The sequence below is a fragment of the Heptranchias perlo genome, chromosome 24 (genome assembly GCF_035084215.1).
Source record: "Heptranchias perlo isolate sHepPer1 chromosome 24, sHepPer1.hap1, whole genome shotgun sequence".
NCBI lineage: Eukaryota > Metazoa > Chordata > Chondrichthyes > Hexanchiformes > Hexanchidae > Heptranchias > Heptranchias perlo.
This window is the reverse complement of record NC_090348.1, coordinates 557,174-583,732: the sequence shown is the minus strand read 5'-3', so window position 1 is coordinate 583,732 and position 26,559 is coordinate 557,174. Positions and strand designations below refer to the sequence as shown.

General features: G+C 38.6%; 1 protein-coding gene across 1 annotated transcript in view; it reads right to left on the bottom strand.

The window, feature by feature from the left end:
- The window catches only part of LOC137341902 (chloride anion exchanger-like), a 133,440-nt gene that overhangs the window by 76,986 nt on the left and 29,895 nt on the right, over window positions 1–26,559 (bottom strand). Inside the window, exons 2-3 of the mRNA XM_068005408.1 lie at window positions 24,653–24,722; window positions 24,471–24,563 (exon numbers count right to left, since the gene is read on the bottom strand). Coding sequence (XP_067861509.1) covers window positions 24,471–24,563; window positions 24,653–24,722 — 163 coding nt within the window. The remainder of the gene's footprint in view (window positions 1–24,470; window positions 24,564–24,652; window positions 24,723–26,559) is intronic.

The window sequence follows — 26,559 nt, the reverse complement described above, 5'->3', positions numbered from 1 at the left end:
GGATAAATAAACCGGGGAATGTTAGGAAATATAGGATAAATAAACCGGGGAATGTTAGGAACTATAGGATAAATAAACCGGGTAATGTGAGGAACTATAGGATAAATAAACCGGGGAATGTGAGGAACTATAGGATAAATAAACCGGGGAATGTTAGGAACTATAGGATAAATAAACCGGGGAATGTTAGGAACTATAGGATAAATAAACCGGGGAATGTTAGGAACTATAGGATAAATAAACCGGGGAATGTTAGGAACTATAGGATAAATAAACCGGGGAATGTTTGGAACTATAGGATAAATAAACTGGGGAATGTTAGGAACTATAGGATAAATAAACCGGGGAATGTTAGGAACTATAGGATAAATAAACCGGGGAATGTTTGGAACTATAGGATAAATAAACCGGGGAATGTTAGGAACTATAGGATAAATAAACCGGGGAATGTTTGGAACTATAGGATAAATAAACCGGGGAATGTTAGGAACTATAGGATAAATAAACCGGGGAATGTGAGGAACTATAGGATAAATAAACCGGGGAATGTTTGGAACTATAGGATAAATAAACCGGGGAATGTTAGGAACTATAGGATAAATAAACCGGGGAATGTTTGGAACTATAGGATAAATAAACCGGGGAATGTTAGGAACTATAGGATAAATAAACCGGGAAATGTTTGGAACTATAGGATAAATAAACCGGGGAATGTTAGGAACTATAGGATAAATAAACCGGGGAATGTTAGGAACTATAGGATAAATAAACCGGGGAATGTTAGGAACTATAGGATAAATAAACCGGGGAATGTTTGGAACTATAGGATAAATAAACCGGGGAATGTTAGGAACTATAGGATAAATAAACCGGGGAATGTTAGGAACTATAGGATAAATAAACCGGGGAATGTTAGGAACTATAGGATAAATAAACCGGGGAATGTTTGGAACTATAGGATAAATAAACCGGGGAATGTGAGGAACTATAGGATAAATAAACCGGGGAATGTTAGGAACTATAGGATAAATAAACCGGGGAATGTTAGGAACTATAGGATAAATAAACCGGGGAATGTTAGGAACTATAGGATAAATAAACCGGGGAATGTTTGGAACTACAGGATAAATAAACCGGGGAATGTGAGGAACTATAGGATAAATAAACCGGGGAATGTGAGGAACTATAGGATAAATAAACCGGGGAATGTTTGGAACTATAGGATAAATAAACCGGGGCATGTTAGGAACTATAGGATAAATAAACCGGGGAATGTTTGGAACTATAGGATAAATAAACCGGGGCATGTTAGGAACTATAGGATAAATAAACCGGGGAATGTTAGGAACTATAGGATAAATAAACCGGGGAATGTTAGGAACTATAGGATAAATAAACCGGGGAATGTGAGGAACTATAGGATAAATAAACCAGGGAATGTTTGGAACTACAGGATAAATAAACCGGGGAATGTTAGGAACTATAGGATATATAAACCGGGGAATGTGAGGAACTATAGGATAAATAAACCGGGGAATGTTAGGAACTATAGGATAAATAAACCGGGGAATGTTAGGAACTATAGGATAAATAAACCGGGGAATGTGAGGAACTATAGGATAAATAAACCGGGGAATGTGAGGAACTATAGGATAAATAAACCGGGGAATGTGAGGAACAATAGGATAAATAAACCGGGGAATGTTAGGAACTATAGGATAAATAAACCGGGGGATGTTAGGAACTATAGGATAAATAAACCGGGGAATGTGAGGAACTATAGGATAAATAAACCGGGGAATGTTAGGAACTATAGGATAAATAAACCGGGGAATGTGAGGAACTATAGGATAAATAAACCGGGGAATGTGAGGAACTATAGGATAAATAAACCGGGGGATGTTAGGAACTATAGGATAAATAAACCGGGGAATGTGAGGAACTATAGGATAAATAAACCGGGGAATGTTAGGAACTATAGGATAAATAAACCGGGGAATGTGAGGAACTATAGGATAAATAAACCGGGGAATGTGAGGAACTATAGGATAAATAAACCGGGGAATGTGAGGAACTATAGGATAAATAAACCGGGGAATGTGAGGAACTATAGGATAAATAAACCGGGGAATGTTACGAACTATAGGATAAATAAACCGGGGAATGTTACGAACTATAGGATAAATAAACCGGGGAATGTGAGGAACTATAGGATAAATAAACCGGGGAATGTTAGGAACTATAGGATAAATAAACCGGGGAATGTTAGGAACTATAGGATAAATAAACCGGGGAATGTGAGGAACTATAGGATAAATAAACCGGGGAATGTTAGGAACTATAGGATAAATAAACCGGGGAATGTTAGGAACTATAGGATAAATAAACCGGGGAATGTTTGGAACTATAGGATAAATAAACCGGGGAATGTTAGGAACTATAGGATAAATAAACCGGGGAATGTTAGGAACTATAGGATAAATAAACCGGGGAATGTTTGGAACTATAGGATAAATAAACCGGGGAATGTTAGGAACTATAGGATAAATAAACCGGGGAATGTTTGGAACTATAGGATAAATAAACCGGGGAATGTTAGGAACTATAGGATAAATAAACCGGGGAATGTGAGGAACTATAGGATAAATAAACCGGGGAATGTTTGGAACTATAGGATAAATAAACCGGGGAATGTTAGGAACTATAGGATAAATAAACCGGGGAATGTTTGGAACTATAGGATAAATAAACCGGGGAATGTTAGGAACTATAGGATAAATAAACCGGGGAATGTTTGGAACTATAGGATAAATAAACCGGGGAATGTTAGGAACTATAGGATAAATAAACCGGGGAATGTTAGGAACTATAGGATAAATAAACCGGGGAATGTTAGGAACTATAGGATAAATAAACCGGGGAATGTTTGGAACTATAGGATAAATAAACCGGGGAATGTTAGGAACTATAGGATAAATAAACCGGGGAATGTTAGGAACTATAGGATAAATAAACCGGGGAATGTTTGGAACTATAGGATAAATAAACCGGGGAATGTGAGGAACTATAGGATAAATAAACCGGGGAATGTTAGGAACTATAGGATAAATAAACCGGGGAATGTTAGGAACTATAGGATAAATAAACCGGGGAATGTTAGGAACTATAGGATAAATAAACCGGGGAATGTTAGGAACTATAGGATACATAAACCAGGGAATGTTTGGAACTACAGGATAAATAAACCGGGGAATGTGAGGAACTATAGGATAAATAAACCGGGGAATGTGAGGAACTATAGGATAAATAAACCGGGGAATGTTTGGAACTATAGGATAAATAAACCGGGGCATGTTAGGAACTATAGGATAAATAAACCGGGGAATGTTTGGAACTATAGGATAAATAAACCGGGGCATGTTAGGAACGATAGGATAAATAAACCGGGGAATGTTAGGAACTATAGGATAAATAAACCGGGGAATGTTAGGAACTATAGGATAAATAAACCGGGGAATGTGAGGAACTATAGGATAAATAAACCAGGGAATGTTTGGAACTACAGGATAAATAAACCGGGGAATGTTAGGAACTATAGGATATATAAACCGGGGAATGTGAGGAACTATAGGATAAATAAACCGGGGAATGTTAGGAACTATAGGATAAATAAACCGGGGAATGTTAGGAACTATAGGATAAATAAACCGGGGAATGTGAGGAACTATAGGATAAATAAACCGGGGAATGTGAGGAACTATAGGATAAATAAACCGGGGAATGTGAGGAACTATAGGATAAATAAACCGGGGAATGTGAGGAACAATAGGATAAATAAACCGGGGAATGTTAGGAACTATAGGATAAATAAACCGGGGGATGTTAGGAACTATAGGATAAATAAACCGGGGAATGTTAGGAACTATAGGATAAATAAACCGGGGAATGTGAGGAACTATAGGATAAATAAACCGGGGAATGTGAGGAACTATAGGATAAATAAACCGGGGAATGTGAGGAACTATAGGATAAATAAACCGGGGAATGTTACGAACTATAGGATAAATAAACCGGGGAATGTGAGGAACTATAGGATAAATAAACCGGGGAATGTGAGGAACTATAGGATAAATAAACCGGGGAATGTTAGGAACTATAGGATAAATAAACCGGGGAATGTGAGGAACTATAGGATAAATAAACCGGGGAATGTTTGGAACTATAGGATAAATAAACCGGGGAATGTTCGGAACTATAGGATAAATAAACCGGGGAATGTGAGGAACTATAGGATAAATAAACCGGGGAATGTTAGGAAATATAGGATAAATAAACCGGGGAATGTTAGGAACTATAGGATAAATAAACCGGGTAATGTGAGGAACTATAGGATAAATAAACCGGGGAATGTGAGGAACTATAGGATAAATAAACCGGGGAATGTTAGGAACTATAGGATAAATAAACCGGGGAATGTTAGGAACTATAGGATAAATAAACCGGGGAATGTTAGGAACTATAGGATAAATAAACCGGGGAATGTTAGGAACTATAGGATAAATAAACCGGGGAATGTTAGGAACTATAGGATAAATAAACCGGGGAATGTTAGGAACTATAGGATAAATAAACCGGGGAATGTTAGGAACTATAGGATAAATAAACCGGGGAATGTTAGGAACTATAGGATACATAAACCAGGGAATGTTTGGAACTACAGGATAAATAAACCGGGGAATGTGAGGAACTATAGGATAAATAAACCGGGGAATGTGAGGAACTATAGGATAAATAAACCGGGGAATGTTTGGAACTATAGGATAAATAAACCGGGGCATGTTAGGAACTATAGGATAAATAAACCGGGGAATGTTTGGAACTATAGGATAAATAAACCGGGGAATGTGAGGAACTATAGGATAAATAAACCGGGGAATGTTTGGAACTATAGGATAAATAAACCAGGGAATGTGAGGAACTATAGGATAAATAAACCGGGGAATGTTAGGAACTATAGGATAAATAAACCGGGGAATGTTAGGAACTATAGGATAAATAAACCGGGGAATGTTAGGAACTATAGGATAAATAAACCGGGGAATGTTAGGAACTATAGGATACATAAACCAGGGAATGTATGGAACTACAGGATAAATAAACCGGGGAATGTTAGGAACTATAGGATAAATAAACCGGGGAATGTTAGGAACTATAGGATAAATAAACCGGGGAATGTTAGGAACTATAGGATAAATAAACCGGGGAATGTTAGGAACTATAGGATAAATAAACCGGGGAATGTTTGGAACTATAGGATAAATAAACCGGGGAATGTGAGGAACTATAGGATAAATAAACCGGGGAATGTTAGGAACTATAGGATAAATAAACCGGGGAATGTTAGGAACTATAGGATAAATAAACCGGGGAATGTTAGGAACTATAGGATAAATAAACCGGGGAATGTTAGGAACTATAGGATACATAAACCAGGGAATGTTTGGAACTACAGGATAAATAAACCGGGGAATGTGAGGAACTATAGGATAAATAAACCGGGGAATGTGAGGAACTATAGGATAAATAAACCGGGGAATGTTTGGAACTATAGGATAAATAAACCGGGGCATGTTAGGAACTATAGGATAAATAAACCGGGGAATGTTAGGAACTATAGGATAAATAAACCGGGGAATGTTAGGAACTATAGGATAAATAAACCGGGGAATGTGAGGAACTATAGGATAAATAAACCAGGGAATGTTTGGAACTACAGGATAAATAAACCGGGGAATGTTAGGAACTATAGGATATATAAACCGGGGAATGTGAGGAACTATAGGATAAATAAACCGGGGAATGTTAGGAACTATAGGATAAATAAACCGGGGAATGTTAGGAACTATAGGATAAATAAACCGGGGAATGTGAGGAACTATAGGATAAATAAACCGGGGAATGTGAGGAACTATAGGATAAATAAACCGGGGAATGTGAGGAACTATAGGATAAATAAACCGGGGAATGTGAGGAACAATAGGATAAATAAACCGGGGAATGTTAGGAACTATAGGATAAATAAACCGGGGGATGTTAGGAACTATAGGATAAATAAACCGGGGAATGTTAGGAACTATAGGATAAATAAACCGGGGAATGTGAGGAACTATAGGATAAATAAACCGGGGAATGTGAGGAACTATAGGATAAATAAACCGGGGAATGTGAGGAACTATAGGATAAATAAACCGGGGAATGTTACGAACTATAGGATAAATAAACCGGGGAATGTGAGGAACTATAGGATAAATAAACCGGGGAATGTGAGGAACTATAGGATAAATAAACCGGGGAATGTTAGGAACTATAGGATAAATAAACCGGGGAATGTGAGGAACTATAGGATAAATAAACCGGGGAATGTTTGGAACTATAGGATAAATAAACCGGGGAATGTTCGGAACTATAGGATAAATAAACCGGGGAATGTGAGGAACTATAGGATAAATAAACCGGGGAATGTTAGGAAATATAGGATAAATAAACCGGGGAATGTTAGGAACTATAGGATAAATAAACCGGGTAATGTGAGGAACTATAGGATAAATAAACCGGGGAATGTGAGGAACTATAGGATAAATAAACCGGGGAATGTTAGGAACTATAGGATAAATAAACCGGGGAATGTTAGGAACTATAGGATAAATAAACCGGGGAATGTTATGAACTATAGGATAAATAAACCGGGGAATGTTAGGAACTATAGGATAAATAAACCGGGGAATGTGAGGAACTATAGGATAAATAAACCAGGGAATGTTTGGAACTACAGGATAAATAAACCGGGGAATGTTAGGAACTATAGGATATATAAACCGGGGAATGTGAGGAACTATAGGATAAATAAACCGGGGAATGTTAGGAACTATAGGATAAATAAACCGGGGAATGTTAGGAACTATAGGATAAATAAACCGGGGAATGTGAGGAACTATAGGATAAATAAACCGGGGAATGTGAGGAACTATAGGATAAATAAACCGGGGAATGTGAGGAACTATAGGATAAATAAACCGGGGAATGTGAGGAACAATAGGATAAATAAACCGGGGAATGTTAGGAACTATAGGATAAATAAACCGGGGGATGTTAGGAACTATAGGATAAATAAACCGGGGAATGTTAGGAACTATAGGATAAATAAACCGGGGAATGTGAGGAACTATAGGATAAATAAACCGGGGAATGTGAGGAACTATAGGATAAATAAACCGGGGAATGTGAGGAACTATAGGATAAATAAACCGGGGAATGTTACGAACTATAGGATAAATAAACCGGGGAATGTGAGGAACTATAGGATAAATAAACCGGGGAATGTGAGGAACTATAGGATAAATAAACCGGGGAATGTTAGGAACTATAGGATAAATAAACCGGGGAATGTGAGGAACTATAGGATAAATAAACCGGGGAATGTTTGGAACTATAGGATAAATAAACCGGGGAATGTTCGGAACTATAGGATAAATAAACCGGGGAATGTGAGGAACTATAGGATAAATAAACCGGGGAATGTTAGGAAATATAGGATAAATAAACCGGGGAATGTTAGGAACTATAGGATAAATAAACCGGGTAATGTGAGGAACTATAGGATAAATAAACCGGGGAATGTGAGGAACTATAGGATAAATAAACCGGGGAATGTTAGGAACTATAGGATAAATAAACCGGGGAATGTTAGGAACTATAGGATAAATAAACCGGGGAATGTTAGGAACTATAGGATAAATAAACCGGGGAATGTTAGGAACTATAGGATAAATAAACCGGGGAATGTTAGGAACTATAGGATAAATAAACCGGGGAATGTTAGGAACTATAGGATAAATAAACCGGGGAATGTTAGGAACTATAGGATAAATAAACCGGGGAATGTTAGGAACTATAGGATACATAAACCAGGGAATGTTTGGAACTACAGGATAAATAAACCGGGGAATGTGAGGAACTATAGGATAAATAAACCGGGGAATGTGAGGAACTATAGGATAAATAAACCGGGGAATGTTTGGAACTATAGGATAAATAAACCGGGGCATGTTAGGAACTATAGGATAAATAAACCGGGGAATGTTTGGAACTATAGGATAAATAAACCGGGGCATGTTAGGAACTATAGGATAAATAAACCGGGGAATGTTAGGAACTATAGGATAAATAAACCGGGGAATGTTTGGAACTATAGGATAAATAAACCGGGGAATGTGAGGAACTATAGGATAAATAAACCGGGGAATGTTAGGAACTATAGGATAAATAAACCGGGGAATGTTAGGAACTATAGGATAAATAAACCGGGGAATGTTAGGAACTATAGGATAAATAAACCGGGGAATGTTAGGAACTATAGGATACATAAACCAGGGAATGTATGGAACTACAGGATAAATAAACCGGGGAATGTTAGGAACTATAGGATAAATAAACCGGGGAATGTTAGGAACGAGAGGATAAATAAACCGGGGAATGTTAGGAACTATAGGATAAATAAACCGGGGAATGTTAGGAACTATAGGATAAATAAACCGGGGAATGTTTGGAACTATAGGATAAATAAACCGGGGAATGTGAGGAACTATAGGATAAATAAACCGGGGAATGTTAGGAACTATAGGATAAATAAACCGGGGAATGTTAGGAACTATAGGATAAATAAACCGGGGAATGTTAGGAACTATAGGATAAATAAACCGGGGAATGTTAGGAACTATAGGATACATAAACCAGGGAATGTTTGGAACTACAGGATAAATAAACCGGGGAATGTGAGGAACTATAGGATAAATAAACCGGGGAATGTGAGGAACTATAGGATAAATAAACCGGGGAATGTTTGGAACTATAGGATAAATAAACCGGGGCATGTTAGGAACTATAGGATAAATAAACCGGGGAATGTTAGGAACTATAGGATAAATAAACCGGGGAATGTTAGGAACTATAGGATAAATAAACCGGGGAATGTGAGGAACTATAGGATAAATAAACCAGGGAATGTTTGGAACTACAGGATAAATAAACCGGGGAATGTTAGGAACTATAGGATATATAAACCGGGGAATGTGAGGAACTATAGGATAAATAAACCGGGGAATGTTAGGAACTATAGGATAAATAAACCGGGGAATGTTAGGAACTATAGGATAAATAAACCGGGGAATGTGAGGAACTATAGGATAAATAAACCGGGGAATGTGAGGAACTATAGGATAAATAAACCGGGGAATGTGAGGAACTATAGGATAAATAAACCGGGGAATGTGAGGAACAATAGGATAAATAAACCGGGGAATGTTAGGAACTATAGGATAAATAAACCGGGGGATGTTAGGAACTATAGGATAAATAAACCGGGGAATGTTAGGAACTATAGGATAAATAAACCGGGGAATGTGAGGAACTATAGGATAAATAAACCGGGGAATGTGAGGAACTATAGGATAAATAAACCGGGGAATGTGAGGAACTATAGGATAAATAAACCGGGGAATGTTACGAACTATAGGATAAATAAACCGGGGAATGTGAGGAACTATAGGATAAATAAACCGGGGAATGTGAGGAACTATAGGATAAATAAACCGGGGAATGTTAGGAACTATAGGATAAATAAACCGGGGAATGTGAGGAACTATAGGATAAATAAACCGGGGAATGTTTGGAACTATAGGATAAATAAACCGGGGAATGTTCGGAACTATAGGATAAATAAACCGGGGAATGTGAGGAACTATAGGATAAATAAACCGGGGAATGTTAGGAAATATAGGATAAATAAACCGGGGAATGTTAGGAACTATAGGATAAATAAACCGGGTAATGTGAGGAACTATAGGATAAATAAACCGGGGAATGTGAGGAACTATAGGATAAATAAACCGGGGAATGTTAGGAACTATAGGATAAATAAACCGGGGAATGTTAGGAACTATAGGATAAATAAACCGGGGAATGTTAGGAACTATAGGATAAATAAACCGGGGAATGTTAGGAACTATAGGATAAATAAACCGGGGAATGTTTGGAACTATAGGATAAATAAACTGGGGAATGTTAGGAACTATAGGATAAATAAACCGGGGAATGTTAGGAACTATAGGATAAATAAACCGGGGAATGTTTGGAACTATAGGATAAATAAACCGGGGAATGTTAGGAACTATAGGATAAATAAACCGGGGAATGTTTGGAACTATAGGATAAATAAACCGGGGAATGTTAGGAACTATAGGATAAATAAACCGGGGAATGTGAGGAACTATAGGATAAATAAACCGGGGAATGTTTGGAACTATAGGATAAATAAACCGGGGAATGTTAGGAACTATAGGATAAATAAACCGGGGAATGTTTGGAACTATAGGATAAATAAACCGGGGAATGTTAGGAACTATAGGATAAATAAACCGGGGAATGTTTGGAACTATAGGATAAATAAACCGGGGAATGTTAGGAACTATAGGATAAATAAACCGGGGAATGTTAGGAACTATAGGATAAATAAACCGGGGAATGTTAGGAACTATAGGATAAATAAACCGGGGAATGTTTGGAACTATAGGATAAATAAACCGGGGAATGTTAGGAACTATAGGATAAATAAACCGGGGAATGTTAGGAACTATAGGATAAATAAACCGGGGAATGTTTGGAACTATAGGATAAATAAACCGGGGAATGTGAGGAACTATAGGATAAATAAACCGGGGAATGTTAGGAACTATAGGATAAATAAACCGGGGAATGTTAGGAACTATAGGATAAATAAACCGGGGAATGTTAGGAACTACAGGATAAATAAACCGGGGAATGTTAGGAACTACAGGATAAATAAACCGGGGAATGTTAGGAACTATAGGATAAATAAACCGGGGAATGTTAGGAACTATAGGATAAATAAACCGGGGAATGTTAGGAACTATAGGATAAATAAACCGGGGAATGTTAGGAACTATAGGATAAATAAACCGGGGAATGTTAGGAACTATAGGATAAATAAACCGGGGAATGTGAGGAACTATAGGTTAAATAAACCGGGGAATGTTAGGAACTATAGGATAAATAAACCGGGTAATGTGAGGAACTATAGGATAAATAAACCGGGGAATGTTAGGAACTATAGGATAAATAAACCGGGGAATGTTAGGAACTATAGGATAAATAAACCGGGGAATGTTAGGAACTATAGGATAAATAAACCGGGGAATGTGAGGAACTATAGGATAAATAAACCGGGGAATGTGAGGAACTATAGGATAAATAAACCGGGGAATGTGAGGAACTATAGGATAAATAAACCGGGGAATGTGAGGAACAATAGGATAAATAAACCGGGGAATGTTAGGAACTATAGGATAAATAAACCGGGGGATGTTAGGAACTATAGGATAAATAAACCGGGGAATGTGAGGAACTATAGGATAAATAAACCGGGGAATGTTAGGAACTATAGGATAAATAAACCGGGGAATGTGAGGAACTATAGGATAAATAAACCGGGGAATGTGAGGAACTATAGGATAAATAAACTGGGGAATGTGAGGAACTATAGGATAAATAAACCGGGGAATGTGAGGAACTATAGGATAAATAAACCGGGGAATGTGAGGAACTATAGGATAAATAAACCGGGGAATGTTACGAACTATAGGATAAATAAACCGGGGAATGTGAGGAACTATAGGATAAATAAACCGGGGAATGTGAGGAACTATAGGATAAATAAACCGGGGAATGTTTGGAACTATAGGATAAATAAACCGGGGAATGTTAGGAACTATAGGATAAATAAACCGGGGAATGTGAGGAACTATAGGATAAATAAACCGGGGAATGTTAGGAACTATAGGATAAATAAACCGGGGAATGTTAGGAACTATAGGATAAATAAACCGGGGAATGTTAGGAACTATAGGATAAATAAACCGGGGAATGTTAGGAACTATAGGATACATAAACCAGGGAATGTATGGAACTACAGGATAAATAAACCGGGGAATGTTAGGAACTATAGGATAAATAAACCGGGGAATGTTAGGAACGAGAGGATAAATAAACCGGGGAATGTTAGGAACTATAGGATAAATAAACCGGGGAATGTTAGGAACTATAGGATAAATAAACCGGGGAATGTTTGGAACTATAGGATAAATAAACCGGGGAATGTGAGGAACTATAGGATAAATAAACCGGGGAATGTTAGGAACTATAGGATAAATAAACCGGGGAATGTTAGGAACTATAGGATAAATAAACCGGGGAATGTTAGGAACTATAGGATAAATAAACCGGGGAATGTTAGGAACTATAGGATACATAAACCAGGGAATGTTTGGAACTACAGGATAAATAAACCGGGGAATGTGAGGAACTATAGGATAAATAAACCGGGGAATGTGAGGAACTATAGGATAAATAAACCGGGGAATGTTTGGAACTATAGGATAAATAAACCGGGGCATGTTAGGAACTATAGGATAAATAAACCGGGGAATGTTAGGAACTATAGGATAAATAAACCGGGGAATGTTAGGAACTATAGGATAAATAAACCGGGGAATGTGAGGAACTATAGGATAAATAAACCAGGGAATGTTTGGAACTACAGGATAAATAAACCGGGGAATGTTAGGAACTATAGGATATATAAACCGGGGAATGTGAGGAACTATAGGATAAATAAACCGGGGAATGTTAGGAACTATAGGATAAATAAACCGGGGAATGTTAGGAACTATAGGATAAATAAACCGGGGAATGTGAGGAACTATAGGATAAATAAACCGGGGAATGTGAGGAACTATAGGATAAATAAACCGGGGAATGTGAGGAACTATAGGATAAATAAACCGGGGAATGTGAGGAACAATAGGATAAATAAACCGGGGAATGTTAGGAACTATAGGATAAATAAACCGGGGGATGTTAGGAACTATAGGATAAATAAACCGGGGAATGTTAGGAACTATAGGATAAATAAACCGGGGAATGTGAGGAACTATAGGATAAATAAACCGGGGAATGTGAGGAACTATAGGATAAATAAACCGGGGAATGTGAGGAACTATAGGATAAATAAACCGGGGAATGTTACGAACTATAGGATAAATAAACCGGGGAATGTGAGGAACTATAGGATAAATAAACCGGGGAATGTGAGGAACTATAGGATAAATAAACCGGGGAATGTTAGGAACTATAGGATAAATAAACCGGGGAATGTGAGGAACTATAGGATAAATAAACCGGGGAATGTTTGGAACTATAGGATAAATAAACCGGGGAATGTTCGGAACTATAGGATAAATAAACCGGGGAATGTGAGGAACTATAGGATAAATAAACCGGGGAATGTTAGGAAATATAGGATAAATAAACCGGGGAATGTTAGGAACTATAGGATAAATAAACCGGGTAATGTGAGGAACTATAGGATAAATAAACCGGGGAATGTGAGGAACTATAGGATAAATAAACCGGGGAATGTTAGGAACTATAGGATAAATAAACCGGGGAATGTTAGGAACTATAGGATAAATAAACCGGGGAATGTTAGGAACTATAGGATAAATAAACCGGGGAATGTTAGGAACTATAGGATAAATAAACCGGGGAATGTTTGGAACTATAGGATAAATAAACTGGGGAATGTTAGGAACTATAGGATAAATAAACCGGGGAATGTTAGGAACTATAGGATAAATAAACCGGGGAATGTTTGGAACTATAGGATAAATAAACCGGGGAATGTTAGGAACTATAGGATAAATAAACCGGGGAATGTTTGGAACTATAGGATAAATAAACCGGGGAATGTTAGGAACTATAGGATAAATAAACCGGGGAATGTGAGGAACTATAGGATAAATAAACCGGGGAATGTTTGGAACTATAGGATAAATAAACCGGGGAATGTTAGGAACTATAGGATAAATAAACCGGGGAATGTTTGGAACTATAGGATAAATAAACCGGGGAATGTTAGGAACTATAGGATAAATAAACCGGGGAATGTTTGGAACTATAGGATAAATAAACCGGGGAATGTTAGGAACTATAGGATAAATAAACCGGGGAATGTTAGGAACTATAGGATAAATAAACCGGGGAATGTTAGGAACTATAGGATAAATAAACCGGGGAATGTTTGGAACTATAGGATAAATAAACCGGGGAATGTTAGGAACTATAGGATAAATAAACCGGGGAATGTTAGGAACTATAGGATAAATAAACCGGGGAATGTTTGGAACTATAGGATAAATAAACCGGGGAATGTGAGGAACTATAGGATAAATAAACCGGGGAATGTTAGGAACTATAGGATAAATAAACCGGGGAATGTTAGGAACTATAGGATAAATAAACCGGGGAATGTTAGGAACTACAGGATAAATAAACCGGGGAATGTTAGGAACTACAGGATAAATAAACCGGGGAATGTTAGGAACTATAGGATAAATAAACCGGGGAATGTTAGGAACTATAGGATAAATAAACCGGGGAATGTTAGGAACTATAGGATAAATAAACCGGGGAATGTTAGGAACTATAGGATAAATAAACCGGGGAATGTTAGGAACTATAGGATAAATAAACCGGGGAATGTGAGGAACTATAGGTTAAATAAACCGGGGAATGTTAGGAACTATAGGATAAATAAACCGGGTAATGTGAGGAACTATAGGATAAATAAACCGGGGAATGTTAGGAACTATAGGATAAATAAACCGGGGAATGTTAGGAACTATAGGATAAATAAACCGGGGAATGTTAGGAACTATAGGATAAATAAACCGGGGAATGTGAGGAACTATAGGATAAATAAACCGGGGAATGTGAGGAACTATAGGATAAATAAACCGGGGAATGTGAGGAACTATAGGATAAATAAACCGGGGAATGTGAGGAACAATAGGATAAATAAACCGGGGAATGTTAGGAACTATAGGATAAATAAACCGGGGGATGTTAGGAACTATAGGATAAATAAACCGGGGAATGTGAGGAACTATAGGATAAATAAACCGGGGAATGTTAGGAACTATAGGATAAATAAACCGGGGAATGTGAGGAACTATAGGATAAATAAACCGGGGAATGTGAGGAACTATAGGATAAATAAACTGGGGAATGTGAGGAACTATAGGATAAATAAACCGGGGAATGTGAGGAACTATAGGATAAATAAACCGGGGAATGTGAGGAACTATAGGATAAATAAACCGGGGAATGTTACGAACTATAGGATAAATAAACCGGGGAATGTGAGGAACTATAGGATAAATAAACCGGGGAATGTGAGGAACTATAGGATAAATAAACCGGGGAATGTTAGGAACTATAGGATAAATAAACCGGGGAATGTGAGGAACTATAGGATAAATAAACCGGGGAATGTTCGGAACTATAGGATAAATAAACCGGGGAATGTGAGGAACTATAGGATAAATAAACCGGGGAATGTTAGGAAATATAGGATAAATAAACCGGGGAATGTTAGGAACTATAGGATAAATAAACCGGGGAATGTGAGGAACTATAGGATAAATAAACCGGGGAATGTTAGGAACTATAGGATAAATAAACCGGGGAATGTTAGGAACTATAGGATAAATAAACCGGGGAATGTTAGGAACTATAGGATAAATAAACCGGGGAATGTTTGGAACTATAGGATAAATAAACTGGGGAATGTTAGGAACTATAGGATAAATAAACCGGGGAATGTTAGGAACTATAGGATAAATAAACCGGGGAATGTTTGGAACTATAGGATAAATAAACCGGGGAATGTTAGGAACTATAGGATAAATAAACCGGAGAATGTTTGGAACTATAGGATAAATAAACCGGGGAATGTTAGGAACTATGAGATAAATAAACCGGGGAATGTGAGGAACTATAGGATAAATAAACCGGGGAATGTTTGGAACTATAGGATAAATAAACCGGGGAATGTTAGGAACTATAGGATAAATAAACCGGGGAATGTTTGGAACTATAGGATAAATAAACCGGGGAATGTTAGGAACTATAGGATAAATAAACCGGGGAATGTTTGGAACTATAGGATAAATAAACCGGGGAATGTTAGGAACTATAGGATAAATAAACCGGGGAATGTTATGAACTATAGGATAAATAAACCGGGGAATGTTAGGAACTATCGGATAAATAAACCGGGGAATGTTTGGAACTATAGGATAAATAAACCGGGGAATGTTAGGAACTATAGGATAAATAAACCGGGGAATGTTAGGAACTATAGGATAAATAAACCGGGGAATGTTAGGAACTATAGGATAAATAAACCGGGGAATGTTTGGAACTATAGGATAAATAAACCGGGGAATGTTAGGAACTATAGGATAAATAAACCGGGGAATGTTAGGAACTATAGGATAAATAAACCGGGGAATGTTAGGAACTATAGGATAAATAAACCGGGGAATGTTAGGAACTACAGGATAAATAAACCGGGGAATGTTAGGAACTACAGGATAAATAAACCTGGGAATGTTAGGAACTATAGGATAAATAAACCGGGGAATGTTTGGAACTATAGGATAAATAAACCGGGGAATGTGAGGAACTATAGGATAAATAAACCGGGTAATGTTAGGAACTATAGGATAAATAAACCGGGGAATGTTAGGAACTATAGTATAAATAAACCGGGGAATGTTTGGAACTATAGGATAAATAAACCGGGGAATGTGAGGAACTATAGGATAAATAAACCGGGGAATGTTAGGAACTATAGGATAAATAAACCGGGGAATGTTAGGAACTACAGGATAAATAAACCGGGGAATGTTAGGAACTACAGGATAAATAAACCGGGGAATGTTAGGAACTATAGGATAAATAAACCGGGGAATGTGAGGAACTATAGGATAAATAAACCGGGGAATGTGAGGAACTATAGGATAAATAAACCGGGGAATGTTAGGAACTATAGGATAAATAAACTGGGGAATGTGAGGAACTATAGGATAAATAAACTCAGGGCATGGATGGGTACATGGGACTGGGATGTTATTGCTATTACTGAAACATGGCTAAGGGAGGGGCAGGACTGGCAGCTCAATGTTCCAGGGTACAGATGCTATAGGAAAGATAGAGCAGGAGGTAAGAGAGGAGGGGGAGTTGCGTTCTTGATTAGGGAGAACATCACGGCAGTAGTGAGAGGGGATATATCCGAGGGTTCGCCCACTGAGTCCATATGGGTAGAACTGAAAAATAAGAAGGGAGAGATCACTTTGATAGGATTGTACTACAGACCCCCAAATAGTCAACGGGAAATTGAGGAGCAAATATGTAAGGAGATTACAGACAGCTGCAAGAAAAATAGGGTGGTAATAGTAGGGGACTTTAACTTTCCCAACATTGACTGGGACAGCCATAGCATTAGGGGCTTGGATGGAGAGAAATTTGTTGAGTGTATTCAGGAGGAATTTCTCATTCAGTATGTGGATGGCCCGACTAGAGAGGGGGCAAAACTTGACCTCCTCTTGGGAAATAAGGAAGGGCAGGTGACAGAAGTGTTAGTGAGGGATCACTTTGGGACCAGTGATCATAATTCCATTAGTTTTAAGATAGCTATGGAGAAGGATAGGTCTGGCCCAAAAGTTAAAATTCTAAATTGGGGAAAGGCCAATTTTGATGGTATTAGACAGGAACTTTCAGAAGTTGATTGGGAGAGTCTGTTGGCAGGCAAAGGGACGTCTGGTAAGTGGGAGGCTTTCAAAAGTGTGTTAACCAGGGTTCAGGGTAAGCACATTCCTTATAAAGTGAAGGGCAAGGCTGGTAGAAGTAGGGAACCTTGGATGACTCGGGAGATTGAGGCACTAGTCAAAAATAAGAAGGAGGCATATGACATGCATAGGCAGCTGGGATCAAGTGGATCCCTTGAAGAGTATAGAGATTGCCGGAGTAGAGTTAAGAGAGAAATCAGGAGGGCAAAAAGGGGATATGAGATTGCTTTGGCAGATCAGGCAAAGGTGAATCCAAAGAGCTTCTACAAATACATAAAGGGCAAAAGGGTAACTAGGGAGAGAGTAGGGCCTCTTAAGGATCAACAAGGTCATCTAAGTGCGGAACCACAAGAGATGGGTGAGATCCTGAATGAATATTTCACATCGGTATTTACGGTTGAGAAAGGCATGGATGTTAGGGAACTTGGGGAAATAAATAGTGATGTCTTGAGGAGTGTACATATTACAGAGAGGGAGGTGCTGGAAGTCTTAATGCGCATCAAGGTAGATAAATCTCCGGGACCTGATGAAATGTATCCCAGGACGTTATGGGAGGTTAGGGAGGAAATTGCGGGTCCCCTAGCAGAGATATTTGAATCATCCACTGCTACAGGTGAGGTGCCTGAAGATTGGAGGGTAGCAAATGTTGTGCCTTTGTTTAAGAAGGGCGGCAGGGAAAAGCCTGGGAACTACAGACCAGTGAGCCTGACATCTGTAGTGGGTAAGTTGTTAGAGGGTATTCTGAGGGACAGGATCTACAGGCATTTGGAGAGGCAGGGACTAATTAGAAACAGTCAGCATGGTTTTGTGAGAGGAAAATCATGTCTCACGAATTTGATTGAGTTTTTTGAAGGGGTAACCAAGAAGATAGATGAGGGCTGTGCAGTAGACGTGGTCTACATGGACTTCAGCAAAGCATTTGACAAGGTACCGCATGGTAGGTTGTTACATAAGGTTAAATCTCATGGGATCCAAGGTGAGGTAGCCAATTGGATACAAAATTGGCTTGACGACAGAAGACAGAGGGTGGTTGTCGAGGGTTGTTTTTCAAACTGGATGCCTGTGTCCAGCGGTGTGCCTCAGGGATCGGTGCTGGGTCCGCTGTTATTTGTTATTTATATTAATGATTTGGATGAGAATTTAGGAGGCATGGTTAGTAAGTTTGCAGATGACACCAAGATTGGTGGCATTGTGGACAGTGAAGAAGGTTATCTAGGATTGCAACGGGATCTTGATAAATTGGGCCAGTGGGCCGATGAATGGCAGATGGAGTTTAATTTAGATAAATGTGAGGTGATGCATTTTGGTAGATCGAATCGGGCCAGGACCTACTCCGTTAATGGTAGGGCGTTGGGGAGAGTTATAGAACAAAGAGATCTAGGAGTACAGATTCATAGCTCCTTGAAAGTGGAGTCACAGGTGGATAGGGTGGTGAAGAAGGCATTCAGCATGCTTGGTTTCATTGGTCAGAACATTGAATGCAGGAGTTGGGATGTCTTGTTGAAGTTGTACAGGGCATTGGTGAGGCCACACGTGGAGTACTGTGTACAGTTCTGGTCACCCTATTATAGAAAGGATATTATTAAACTAGAAAGAGTGCAGAAAAGATTTACTAGGATGCTACCGGGACTTGATGGTTTGACTTACAGGGAGAGGTTAGACAGACTGGGACTTTATTCCCTGGAGAGTAGGAGGTTAAGGGGTGATCTTATAGAAGTCTATAAAATAATGAGGGGCATAGATAAGGTCGATAGTCAAAATCTTTTCCCAAAGGTAGGGGAGTCTATAACGAGGGGGCACAGATTTAAGGTGAGAGGGGAGAGATACAAAAGGATCCAGAGGGGCAATTTTTTCACTCAAAGGGTGGTGAGTGTCTGGAACGAGCTGCCAGAGGCAGTAGTAGAGGCGGGTACAATTTTGTCTTTTAAAAAGCATTTGGACAGTTACATGGGGAAGATGGGTATCGAGGGATATGGGCCAAGTGCAGGCAATTGGGACTAGCTTAGTGGTATAAACTGGGCGACATGGACATGTTGGGCCGAAGGGCCTGTTTCCATGTTGTAACTTCTATGATTCTTTAAATAAACCGGGGAATGTGAGGAACTATAGGATAAATAAACCGGGTAATGTTAGGAACTATACGATAAATAAACCGGGTAATGTTAGGAACTATAGGATAAATAAACCGGGGAATGTGAGGAACTATAGGATAAATAAACTGGGAAATGTTAGGAACTATAGGATAAATAAACCGGGGAATGTGAGGAAATATAGGATAAATAAACCGGTTAATGTTAGGAACTATACGATAAATAAACCGGGGAATGTGAGGAACTATAGGATAAATAAACCGGGGAATGTGAGGAACTATAGGATAAATAAACCGGGGAATGTTAGGAACTATAGGATAAATAAACCGGGTAATGTTAGGAACTATAGGATAAATAAACCGGGGAATGTTAGGAACTATAGGATAAAAAACCGGGGAATGTTAGCAACTATAGGATAAATAAACCGGGGAAGGTTAGGATCTATAGGATAAATAAACCGGGGAATGTTAGGAACTATAGGATAAATAAACCGGGGAATGTGAGGAACTATGGGATAAATAAACTGGATAATGTGAGGAACTATAGGATAAATAAACCGGGGAATGTGAGGAACTATAGGATAAATAAACCGGGGAATGTGAGGAACTATAGGATAAATAAACCGGGGAATGTGAGGAACTATGGGATAAATAAACCGGGTAATGTGAGGAACTATAGGATAAATAAACCGGGGAATGTGAGGAACTATAGGATAAATAAACCGGGGAATGTGAGGAACTATAGGATAAATAAACCGGGGAATGTGAGGAACTATAGGATAAATAAACCGGGGAATGTGAGGAACTATAGGATAAATAAACCGGGGAATGTGAGGAACTATAGGATAAATAAACCGGGGAATGTTAGGAACTATAGGATAAATAAACCGGGGAATGTGAGGAACTATAGGATAAATAAACCGGGGAATGTGAGGAACTATAGGATAAATAAACCGGGGAATGTGAGGAACTATAGGATAAATAAACCGGGGAATGTGAGGAACTATAGGATAAATAAACCGGGGAATGTGAGGAACTATAGGATAAATAAACCGGGGAATGTGAGGAACTATAGGATAAATAAACCGGGGAATGTGAGGAACTATAGGATAAATAAACCGGGGAATGTGAGGAACTATAGGATAAATAAACCGGGGAATGTGAGGAAATATAGGATGAATAAACAGGGGAATGTGAGGAACTATAGGATAAATAAACCGGGGAATGTGAGGAACTATAGGATAAATAAACCGGGGAATGTTAGGAACTATAGGATAAATAAACCGGGGAATGTTAGGAACTATGGATAAATAAACTGGGTAATGTGAGGAACTATAGGATAAATAAACCGGGGAATGTGAGGAACTATGGGATAAATAAACCAGGGAATGTTTGGAACTACAGGATAAATAAACCGGGGAATGTTAGGAACTATAGGATATATAAACCGGGGAATGTGAGGAACTATAGGATAAATAAACCGGGGAATGTTAGGAACTATTGGATAAATAAACCGGGGAATGTTAGGAACTATAGGATAAATAAACCGGGGAATGTTAGGAACTATAGGATAAATAAACCGGGGAATGTGAGGAACTATAGGATAAATAAACCGGGGAATGTTAGGAACTATAGGATAAATAAACCGGGGAATGTGAGGAACTATAGGATAAATAAACCGGGGAATGTGAGGAACTATAGGATAAATAAACCGGGGAATGTGAGGAACTATAGGATAAATAAACCGGGGAATGTTTGGAACTATAGGATAAATAAACCGGGGAATGTTAGGAACTATAGGATAAATAAACCGGGGAATGTTAGGAACTATAGGATAAATAAACCGGGGAATGTTAGGAACTATAGGATAAATAAACCGGGGAATGTGAGGAACTATAGGATAAATAAACCGGGGAATGTTAGGAACTATAGGATAAATAAACCGGGGAATGTTAGGAACTATAGGATAAATAAACCGGGGAATGTTAGGAACTATAGGATAAATAAACCGGGGAATGTGAGGAACTATAGGATAAATAAACCGGGGAATGTTAGGAACTATAGGATAAATAAACCGGGGAATGTTAGGAACTATATGATAAATAAACCGGGGAATGTTAGGAACTATAGGATAAATAAACCGGGGAATGTTAGGAACTATAGGATAAATAAACCGGGGAATGTGAGGAACTATGTGGTAAATAAACCGGGGAATGTGAGGAACTATAGGATAAATAAACCGGGGAATGTGAGGAACTATGTGGTAAATAAACCGGGGAATGTGAGGAACTATAGGATAAATAAACAGGGGAATGTGAGGAACTATAGGATAAATAAACCGGGGAATGTGAGGAACTATAGGATAAATAAACCGGGGAATGTGAGGAACTATAGGATAAATAAACCGGGTAATGTGAGGAACTATTGGATAAATAAACTGGGGAATGTGAGGAACTATAGGATAAATAAACCGGGTAATGTGAGGAACTATTGGATAAATAAACTGGGGAATGTGAGGAACTATAGGATAAATAAACCGGGGAATGTGAGGAACTATAGGATAAATAAACCGGGTAATGTGAGGAACTATAGGATAAATAAACCGGGGAATGTGAGGAACTATAGGATAAATAAACCGGGGAATGTGAGGAACTATAGGATAAATAAACCGGGTAATGTGAGGAACTATTGGATAAATAAACTGGGGAATGTGAGGAACTATAGGATAAATAAACCGGGGAATGTGAGGAACTATAGGATAAATAAACCGGGTAATGTGAGGAACTATTGGATAAATAAACTGGGGAATGTGAGGAACTATAGGATAAATAAACCGGGGAATGTGAGGAACTATAGGATAAATAAACCGGCGAAAGTGAGGAACTATAGGATAAATAAACCGGGGAATGTGAGGAACTATAGGATAAATAAACCGGGGAATGTTAGGAACTATAGGATAAATAAACCGGGGAATGTGAGGAACTATAGGATAAATAAACCGGGGAATGTGAGGAACTATACGATAAATAAACCGGGGAATGTGAGGAACTATAGGATAAATAAACCGGGGAATGTTTGGAACTATAGGATAAATAAACCGGGGAATGTTAGGAACTATAGGATAAATAAACCGGGGAATGTTAGGAACTATAGGATAAATAAACCGGGGAATGTGAGGAACTATAGGATAAATAAACCGGGGAATGTTAGGAACTATAGGATAAATAAACCGGGGAATGTTAGGAACTATAGGATAAATAAACCGGGGAATGTGAGGAACTATAGGATAAATAAACCGGGGAATGTTAGGAACTATTGGATAAATAAACCGGGGAATGTTAGGAACTATAGGATAAATAAACCGGGGAATGTTAGGAACTATAGGATAAATAAACCGGGGAATGTGAGGAACTATAGGATAAATAAACCGGGGAATGTTAGGAACTATAGGATAAATAAACCGGGGAATGTGAGGAACTATAGGATAAATAAACCGGGGAATGTGAGGAACTATAGGATAAATAAACCGGGGAATGTGAGGAACTATAGGATAAATAAACCGGGGAATGTTTGGAACTATCGGATAAATAAACCGGGGAATGTTAGGAACTATAGGATAAATAAACCGGGGAATGTTAGGAACTATAGGATAAATAAACCGGGGAATGTTAGGAACTATAGGATAAATAAACCGGGGAATGTGAGGAACTATAGGATAAATAAACCGGGGAATGTTAGGAACTATAGGATAAATAAACCGGGGAATGTTAGGAACTATAGGATAAATAAACCGGGGAATGTTAGGAACTATAGGATAAATAAACCGGGGAATGTGAGGAACTATAGGATAAATAAACCGGGGAATGTTAGGAACTATAGGATAAATAAACCGGGGAATGTTAGGAACTATAGGATAAATAAACCGGGGAATGTTAGGAACTATAGGATAAATAAACCGGGGAATGTTAGGAACTATAGGATAAATAAACCGGGGAATGTGAGGAACTATGTGGTAAATAAACCGGGGAATGTGAGGAACTATAGGATAAATAAACCGGGGAATGTGAGGAACTATGTGGTAAATAAACCGGGGAATGTGAGGAACTATAGGATAAATAAACAGGGGAATGTGAGGAACTATAGGATAAATAAACCGGGGAATGTTAGGAACTATAGGATAAATAAACCGGGGAATGTGAGGAACTATAGGATAAATAAACCGGGTAATGTGAGGAACTATTGGATAAATAAACTGGGGAATGTGAGGAACTATAGGATAAATAAACCGGGGAATGTGAGGAACTATAGGATAAATAAACCGGGTAATGTGAGGAACTATTGGATAAATAAACTGGGGAATGTGAGGAACTATAGGATAAATAAACCGGGGAATGTGAGGAACTATAGGATAAATAAACCGGGGAATGTGAGGAACTATAGGATAAATAAACTGGGGAATTTTAGGAACTATAGGATAAATAAACTGGGGAATGTGAGGAACTATAGGATAAATAAACCGGGGAATGTTAGGAACTATGTGATAAACTACAACTTACAGCTTCAGTGAGCTTGGTCCGAAGGAAGTCTACATTTGCAAAAAAAATTGGTGAAGGGCATCTAAAGACCTTTACTCCTTCTGGCTCATAAATCTGTGGGAGAAACAAGTTGCATTGGTACATGTACAAACCCAGAGAGTGAAAACCAATAGTGTTGAATGAAGATCAAGTAATTTCCATACATTTACATAGTCTTTCCGGTTTCTGTAGATATCCGTTCCACTAATGTTCGCCAACACGGAACAATATGGGCTGAAATAAAGCACAATATACTGGTTAACCGCATGTACTGGTTTCTCATGATTACTGGTTACTTATGTGTGCTGGTTATCCATGTACTCGTTCCTCATTTACTGCTTACTCACATGTACTGTTTATTCATGTACTGATCACTCACATGTATTGTTTATTCATGTATTGGTTACTCACGTGTACTGGTTAATTGAGTATGCTGGTTGCTAAAGTGTACTGATTAGTCACATGTACTAATTGTTCATGTGAAATGGTTGCGCATGAGTACTGGAGAACAAAAATATAATAAAGTCAGCACTGACCAAGTCTTGCATGACCAATCTTATTGAATTCTTTAAAGAATTAACAAAAAGAGTAGACTAGGGTAATGTAGTAGATGTAATATATTTGGATTCTCAAAGGGCCTTCGATAAGGTCATGCATTGTAGACTCATGACTAAGATCAGAGCATGTGGAGTCAGGGGACAGGTAACAGAATGGATAGCAAGCTGGCTACAAAACAGAAAACAGGGAGTAGGAATTAAGTGTAGCTACACAGACTGGCAAAAGATGGGAAGTGGTGGAAACCGGATAAATAAACCGGGCAATGAACAGTATCAAATCTCCCCCTTAACCTTCTCTGCTCTAAGGAGAACAACCCCAGCTTCTCTTGGCTCGCCATGAAACTTAAGTCTTTTGTCCCTGGGATCATTCGAGTAAATCTCTCTGCACCCTCTCTAAGGCCTTCACATCTTTCCTAAAATGTGGTGCCCAGAATTGAACACAATACTCCAGCTGAGGCCTAACCAGTGTTTTATAAACTTTTAGCATAACTTCCTTGCTTTTGTACTCTATGCCTCTATTAATAAAGCCCAGGATTACATACGGACATAAGAACATAAGAAATAGGAGCAGGAGTAGGCCATTCGGCCCCTCGAGCCTGCTCTGCCATTCAATAAGATAATGGTTGATCTTTGACCTCAACTCCACTTTCCTGCCCGATCCCCATATCCCTTGATTCCCCTAGAGTCCAAAAATATATCGATCTGAGCCTTGAATATATTCAACGACTCAGCATCCACAGCCCTCTGGGGTAGAGAATTCTAAAGATTTACAACCCTCAGTGAAGAAATTCCTCCTCATCTCAGTCGAATGGCTGACCCCCTTATCCTGAGACTATGCCCCCCAGTTCTAGACTCTCCAGCCAGGGGAAACAATCTCTCAGCATCTACCCTGTCAAGTCCCCTCAGAATCATATATATTTCAATCAGATCACCTCTCATTCTTCTAAACTCCATTCTACAAGGCCCATTCTACTCAATCTCTCCTCATAGGACAACCCTCTCATCCCGGGAATCAATCTGGTGAATCTTCGTTGCACCCCCTCTCAGGCAAGTATATCTTTCCTTAGATAAGGAAACCAAAACTGTACTCAGTTCTCCAGGTGAGGTCTCACCAAAGCCCTGTACAACTGTAGTAAGACTTCCTTACTCTTGTACTCCAATCCTCTTGAAATAAAGGCCAACATTCCATTTGCCTTCCTAATTGCCTGCTGTACCTGCATACTAACTTTTTGTGTTTCTTGTACGAAGACACCCAAATCTCTCTGAACACCAACGTTTAATATTTTCTCACCAGATAAAAAATATTCTGTTTTTCTATTCACCAAAGTGAATAACCTCATATTTCCCCACATTATACTCCATCTGCCACCTTCTTGCCCACTCACTTAACCTGTCGATATCCCTTTGCTGGCTCTTTGTGTCCTCCTCACAGCTTACTTTCCCACCCAGCTTTGTATCATCAGCAAACTTGGATACATTACTGACTTAGATGAAGGGACTGAGTGTAATATAGA